We start from the raw sequence: 7,783 nt of genomic DNA, 5'->3' as shown, positions 1-7,783 counted from the left end.
CAGTGGCGGCCTTAGGGGGTGGCGAGCAGGGCAATCGCCCGGGGCCTCGCTCTTGGAGGGGCCTCGCGCAACAACCAAGTAGAAAAAAGTTGATATTTAAAACTTTTTATTTTATCCTTGGCTATTAGTTATAACAATAAAATAAATTTAATTTATAGTACAGTATATATTAATATTAATAAGTGCCTACTATTTCAATTCACATACTTTGCACAAAGGACAAGGGCCTCGCAAAGATCTGCCGCCCAGAGCCTCGCAATGGATAAGGCCGCCGCTGCTTAAATAAATAAATATAGCAATTTTTATGTTTTAGTACTCTTCACTGTTTTAACATACCTGGAAGTACAAATCTCCAAGGAATTGGACCAATACTTTTTCTTGCAGCCTTTACGAAAGGATTATTTGGATCTTTACTTGAATCAAGTTTAATTCCAAAAGCAGTCCTAGCAATAACATCTATTGTATAAGTACTTGAAAATCTGAAAAGAAATGAAGTGAAGAAATATTTCAATTTTATCAGATTTGTTATTTTATAGAATTCGAGTTTTATAGAAATAAAACCTGAATAATAAATGTAACATAAGGAACAGCATGTACAAACCATGTCTTATGCATTGTAAATAAAGCATCATAAGTACGATAAGTAATATGTACATAATAAAATTAATTATCGGTTGCACTAGTTAGCATTTAAACTACAGAATACCCATCTGTGAAGTTAATTTAAGCTTTTCATTAAACTTCAGAATAAAAAAATACCCATGGTAAGATCGGCAATGACGAACAATGCTGACACATGGGCAATAATAAGAGCCCAGAAAAAGAAAATAGAAACATATGAAATGGGAATTCTGAAGTGGTAGTGTTATGTGATGAAAAAGAACGCGATTAGGAACGATTAAATAAGAGAAACTGTCAAGATGGATTTTATAAGTAGGAATATGCAGAATAGTGATGTAACGAATATTCGGCCACTATTCGGTATTCGGCCTATTCGGCCTATTTTTCGCTATTCGGCCGAATACCGAATATTTAATCACTATTCGGCCGAATACCGAATACCTAAAAACAGGAGTAAGAAATAACAAAACACAGTAAATTAATCATTTTGGTAACTTTTATCAATGCTGAACATACATTTCAAGATCGAGAAAGCGCAATTTTTTGCTTATTTATGTAAAAGATCAAAGGAAAAGTAATATAACTAAGTTATTTTTTAAGAGATCAAAAGAGGGTAACAAATAAAATGANTATATGATTTGCGAAAGAATGATATTATCATCATATTTGCTTAGACAGAAGTATACCAGGGAGCAATTGTTCCCTCCTGCGAAAGAATAATTTAAATAATACAGCACTTGTATAACATACTGCCATGACGCTCATGTCTGTCCGCTACAACTGTCAAGAATTAACGCGATTGAAGAAGTGTAGTGACAGCGGGCCAATAGAGAACAGGGTGCACGATCCTTGCCATATAATGCGATTTTGCGCGCCAATTTTCGTACGTGCGTTAATCAAGCCGAATAGTTTGGCCGAATATTCGGCTATTCGGCCACACTCCTGGCCGAATATTCGGTATTCGGCCTGAGGCCGAATATACTATTCGTTACATCACTAATGCAGAAAATTAAATTATGTTGGTTTGGACATGAGAAGGAAGAAGAAAGGACTACGTTGGAAAGGGGATTGGGAAGTTGGGTTGGACTATGTTGGAAAGACCGAAGCTGAAATGAAAAGACCGAAGCTGAAATGAAAATGAAAAGGCAAAGGTTTTGGGGTGAGGGGATGGAGGAAAGAGGACTCCCTGGATAGAGAAAAGTGGAGAAGGCAGATTAAAGATGTGAATGTTATTCCCACATCAGCATGAGAAAAAGCAAAGACAAAAAAAGGGGATTAAACTTCAGAATAATGTACTTTCACTTATAGAAGAGCTGTCACCCATTTGCTGAAAAATTCTAACTGCTCAGTCGTCTTATTAAAAGCACGATAAACAAGATGAAAGAGAAAAAAATGAATAAGCAAAAGCGTGGGACGGATTGAAGAGTAGACATGGTAAGATACTATCTACGATATTTTAATATACGTACTGTACTTTATAATAAAAAATGATATATTATTACGTTATATAGACTTCGACACTTCAAACTCGCTAACGTTACGTAGACAACAAAGTATTTTAAAATCGAAATCAATTCTTGAAATTTACAATCGCTATATAACGTAATATTTGAACGTTTTGAAAGATATTCTGCCAATATTAGGGTAAACTTCGCTTAAATAGTCAGAAATAATAAAGGTTGTCCATATCCGAATCAGATTTGTCAGCCATCGTTTTTCTTCTCTGATTTATGGAATAAATTTTAATTAACCGAAACCAGCGGTTATCTCAGCCGGCAGTTTATCTCAAAGATTTTTCTACATTTTCTGCCCTGTGGCGATTAAGAGAGTCTCTTTTTTTTTATCAAGATCATCGTGTTTCACAATATGGCGGCCCACGTGGCGAAGGACTGGACCCTACATTAGGAGGAAAGATTACTCCTAACAATTTCCTGGAGTTTTTGCATCGATTAGTTTCATTCTACAATTCGGAGAACGGCAAAGCTGACACTTTACCTGTTCACCATTCGACCGTCTATCGCAAAGACATCGTTGAGTATGTACGCAGGTATAATTTAATTGAAAATAATACTAAAATTAACAATGTACTTACTTAGTAACATCTACTTCCTTTCCTCCGTTGGATTCTTCTATGATATTGTTAATAAATGTTTGGCAACAGTCATCGACTGATTTATCCATCTACAAAGAGTTCGGGAAAAATCCATTACATAAAATTTATTTCATGCTGTTAAATTTTACTCTAATATATATTTTTTGATATGTAACTGAAGCAAAAGAAAGTAAAAATAATTCGCACCAGTCTCAGTTTTCCAGAAGTGAAACTGGGTGACATCATAGTTCTTAATTGTTTCCATCTTTCTCCAGTTTGCATGAATAATCCCTTGTCCAAAATTGGATTTCCAAAACGAAGACTCTAAATTTCAATATTATATATATATATAACTTTATATTGAATATTCGGATGGAAACAAGTTAATATATACGTTTTATAGAAAAACTGCTCTGAATATCTTTATTATACTGATAATAAAATGCTGATAACAAATATGATAATATATAATTATTAGTGTCATCATTATTTTAATATTTACCCTTTTATCCTTAAAATAATGAAAATCCTTCACAAAAATAGTCTTTATCAATTCTGGATCCGCTATCATTAATGTGGGTTTCGATCCCTCGTAAATGCTAATAAATTATAAAGTATAAACATAATTTATATATTAAAAACAGCATACAATTAGATTAAATAATGCCAACATTTATATTAATTTACGGTAACACAAGATATTGTGTATCTGTATTTTCAAAAATGTGACATTAATTAGGCTGCAATTTTGAAAAATTGTAAACCTATAATTTTTCACTATCGACCTTTTCCGTCTGTTTTTCTTTCCTTAATCTCGAAAATCGTTTTAGATAAATGAAATTGAAGACAAGATATGGAAATCGTAGAGGCAAGAAGCCCCATTAACTATACACGAACGTCCGAAGCAAACCAGAAGTTAAGGTTATTTAAATTCAAATCCTTTTCGCTTGAAAGCAGTTAATAGATGAGCGGCACAACTCCATTATTAAAGGAAAAGTACGATGTACAGGGGCAAGGAAGTCCTATATTAATTTGAGGTGGAGAGTACATAATTTAAATTAAATAAATTAAAAATATGATTAAAATTACAGCCCGGCATGATAAATTTTATGCAGCACAGATTAAGCATCAATTTTCATAGAATATTTATCGTTTCTTAATTGAAAATTCCGAACCAATTTTAAATAAGTTTCGAAAAGTTTAAAAACATCACGTTTGTATTATTATAAAGTGAACTTATAAAAATCAGATAAGTTTTTAAGTAGACAATGCCAATAGATTAATTTTTATTACCTTATCCATAAATAATAATCATAATATTATTTATCTTACCGATAATAATTTGGTTTGTTTTATGATACAAAATATACTCTTGCTTACACTTATTTATACAAATTTAAAATTAATTTTCGTAAAGCGTTTTGAATTAATATTTTTTATAAAACAACTCTACAGCTAATAAATAACAATTTCAGAAAAATGGAAGAATATTTTTGATAGTTTTAATTAGAAAATACATTCTAAAAATAATTTGTTTTTACCATCTTTAAGTTGTATTGAACATGACATCATTATATAGCCCAAAGATAAGCTAATATATCTTTTTTATGAATATTCAAATATTATCGAAGTAGAATTTCTGTAGTTTTTCAATCCATTCCTTCCATCGTGTAAATAATTACATTGTTGGTTTCACTGCCATCCAATTATGTAAGAATTTCTTTCTTTCTTATTAAAACAAGTAAATTAATTGCACATTTAATTAAAAAAATGTTTTGATTCCAATTTAGTACAATGAATTAATATTTACGAATTTGATAACACAGTAAGATAATACAGCAAATGTATTATAACTTAGAAGTGCGCGATTTATCAGCAAATATAAATTATGACGTTTTTAATTAAAAATAAAATTCTTAACGAACTTCTAATCAAAATATTTAAATCTCATAAGTGTTTTATGTAAGATTAATTCGATTCTTCTCTTTCTCTGCATGGCCTAAGAATATTTTTTCTTTCTTCGTTCTGAATTATCTATTCTTATGTAATCTTTAACGTCACATTCAAGTCATAATTATAAAACAGTGCGTAACTTGGTTCTTTCTTTCGCATCATTTGCGTCATTCCATATAATTTTTTTCATTTTTTTTAAAGTATCAAACAATTTATTCTTATAACAGATCGATAAAAATTATTAAGATCTAATTTAAAAAGTTNTCCTTTCCTCCGTTGGATTCTTCTATGATATTGTTAATAAATGTTTGGCAACAGTCATCGACTGATTTATCCATCTACAAAGAGTTCGGGAAAAATCCATTACATAAAATTTATTTCATGCTGTTAAATTTTACTCTAATATATATTTTGATATGTAACTGAAGCAAAAAAAGGAAAAATAATTCGCACTAGTCTCAGTTTTCCAGAAGTGAAACTGGGTGACATCATACTTCTTAATTGTTTCCATCTTTCTCCAGTTTCCATGAATAATCCCCTATCCAAAATTCGATCTCCGAAACGAAAATTCTAAATTTTTGTTTATTTTATTGATTATTTTATTATCACATAATGTTTATTAAAACAAATATTTATTAGTGGTTTTATTTTTTTAATATTTACTCTCTGGTCCGAAAAATAATGAAAATCCTTCACAAAAACAGCCTTTATCAATTCTGGATCCGCTATTATTAATGTGGGATACGGTCCTTCGTAAATACTAATAAAATAAAAAAGTATAAAAATAATTTATATATTAAATAGCATACCATTAACATAAATAAAGCCAATATTTATATTAATTTACAATAACTCAAGATATTCGGTATATGTATTTCACAACAAATGATATTAATTTATTTAATACCATTTAATTTGGTTAGGAAATCTTTAATGTTAGTATTAATAAATAATTTTGATATTTAATATTTTTAGATGAAGTTATTACACATCGAATTTTATGCAGCACAGATTAAGCAACAATTCTCATAGAACAAATCTTTCTCAATTCAGAATTCCGAACCAATTTTAAATAAGCTTCGTATAGTTTAAAAACGGAACTTTTGTATTATGATAAAATAGACGTATAAAAAACTATATATGTTTTTAAGTAGACAATACTAATACATTAATTTTTATTACTTTATCCATAAATGATAATTATAATACTATTTATCTTATCGATAATAATTTGGTTTGTTTTATGATGCAACACATACTCTTGCTTATACCTATTTATACAGATTTAAAATTAGTTCTTGTAAGCGTTTTGAATTAAGATAAAAAAAATATTTCTTCTGCCAATCAATGACAATTTGAGGGAAATAATGTAAGTATATTTCTGGTAAATTTAATTAGAAAACATATTTTAAAAGTAATTTTTTACCGTATTTATTGTATTAAACATGGCGTCATCATATAGTATAGTTTTGCTAGTGTATTTTCCCAGGGATATTCACGTATTATCGAAGTAGAATTTCTATAATTTTTGAATCCATTCCTTTGATTTCTCTGCCATCCAATTATGTAAGACCTTGCTTATTTATTTATTTTTTTATTAGAATAAGGAAATTAATTACATATTTGATTAAATAAATATTATAATTCCAATGTTGTAAAATAAATCAATATTTACGATTTTGAAACCGCTGTAAGATAATAAAGCTAAGGTACTATTACTTAGATATGTGAGATTTATTGGCAAATAAAAATTATGACGTTTTTAATTAAAAATAAAAAATTTTAATAAACTTCTAATCAAAATATTTAAACATCAGAAGTGTTTTATGTAAGATTAATTCGATTCTCCCCTTTTACTTAATGTTCTAATAATAGTTTTTAATTTCTTCCTCCTGAACTATCTATTCTTATGTAACACTTTAACGTCACATTCAAGTTACAATTACAGTATATAACAATGCATATCTTGTTTCTTTTGTTTGTATCATTTGCGTCATTCCATATAAATTTTTTAGTTTTTTAAGTATTAAACAATTTATTCTTATAGCAGATCGCTAAAGAATATTATAATCTAATTTAAAAAGTTACTTGATACTAAGAAAGTATTAATTATAAAAATTAATTGTTTAAATAGTTTAATGTGATTTTAAGTAATATTTTTAAATCACTTACATCTCAGTTTTCTATAAAGATAAAAAATTACTTTGCTAAAAAATTAATTGCAAATAAATAATTTTATTACCCAAATATTTTTCCATATTTGTTATACCATTCTTGTTCTTGTTTGCCTTGATGCTGGAAGTAATTTTTATAATGATGGATAAGGAATTTTCAGTTTATACTTACGAGTTTAGTAACTAGAAATATTTTTACGTTGCAGAATAATAAAAAACATTACACATTTTATATTCCAACCAATTGATCCAACCAAAAATCTTGGAGGCACTTCAGGAATTCCTCGATTTTTCCAATAGCCAAAGTTCCTCGTCATATACCTATAAAAGCAATTTTTATTATTACAATCGTACTATCAATATAACAAAATATTAGTTTTGGTGTATTAGCGATGCAATTATATCATGTGTAAAACAATGTTGTTGGTAAACTCTTAGAATCATTTTATAGTTTACTAGCTGCAAGAATCCGCTTCTCTGGGTTTTTATTTGTGGGCAAAAAGTAACGATAGTGAAGATTAAGATAATTACATTATAGCCAATCTTACCCGTTTTCACAGAATGCAAGAATTAGGTCCCCCGTTTCCAGACTAATGAGAGACCTGGTCCCGATTCTATTTCTGAACGTCTCTTGTTCACGTCCAGTCAAACGAACTCTTTTCAACGTTTCTGGAACGTTTACAATCGTTCTATAATCGAACGAATATTCGAATTTTATGTTCGAATTAAATTCGAACAAATTCGAACATAACATTAGAAATAGAAAACCACTTTCAGCCCCCATATCTCCCACATTCTTATAGCTATCGAGACGCAACCCCCATAGTGCACGAATGGAGACTTGGGGCTACCACCACATACAAACAGCATTCATGTGCGATGTGTAGTTTTTGCGGAAAAGTGAAATATAGGGACACACACGTCCATTTTTATATATATATAC

At 29.4% G+C, this 7,783-nt stretch overlaps 1 protein-coding gene across 1 annotated transcript in view; it reads right to left on the bottom strand.

The window, feature by feature from the left end:
* LOC111621920 (cytochrome P450 3A5-like) overlaps positions 1 to 7,163 on the bottom strand; it is a 34,486-nt gene extending 27,323 nt beyond the window's left edge. The window contains exons 1-9 of the mRNA XM_023364171.1: positions 7,065 to 7,163; positions 6,909 to 6,961; positions 5,330 to 5,426; positions 5,120 to 5,236; positions 4,928 to 5,004; positions 3,216 to 3,312; positions 2,921 to 3,037; positions 2,714 to 2,802; positions 337 to 479 (exon numbers count right to left, since the gene is read on the bottom strand). Of these exons, the coding sequence (XP_023219939.1) occupies positions 337 to 479; positions 2,714 to 2,802; positions 2,921 to 3,037; positions 3,216 to 3,312; positions 4,928 to 5,004; positions 5,120 to 5,236; positions 5,330 to 5,426; positions 6,909 to 6,961; positions 7,065 to 7,157 (883 nt within the window). The 5' untranslated portion in view covers positions 7,158 to 7,163. The remainder of the gene's footprint in view (positions 1 to 336; positions 480 to 2,713; positions 2,803 to 2,920; positions 3,038 to 3,215; positions 3,313 to 4,927; positions 5,005 to 5,119; positions 5,237 to 5,329; positions 5,427 to 6,908; positions 6,962 to 7,064) is intronic.
* Positions 7,164 to 7,783: the final 620 nt, after the last annotated feature.

This window comes from Centruroides sculpturatus, unplaced genomic scaffold (assembly GCF_000671375.1).
Source record: "Centruroides sculpturatus isolate CEXI.00-Female unplaced genomic scaffold, Cexi_2.0 scaffold31, whole genome shotgun sequence".
Lineage (NCBI taxonomy): Eukaryota > Metazoa > Arthropoda > Arachnida > Scorpiones > Buthidae > Centruroides > Centruroides sculpturatus.
This window is presented reverse-complemented; position numbering and strand designations above follow the sequence as displayed.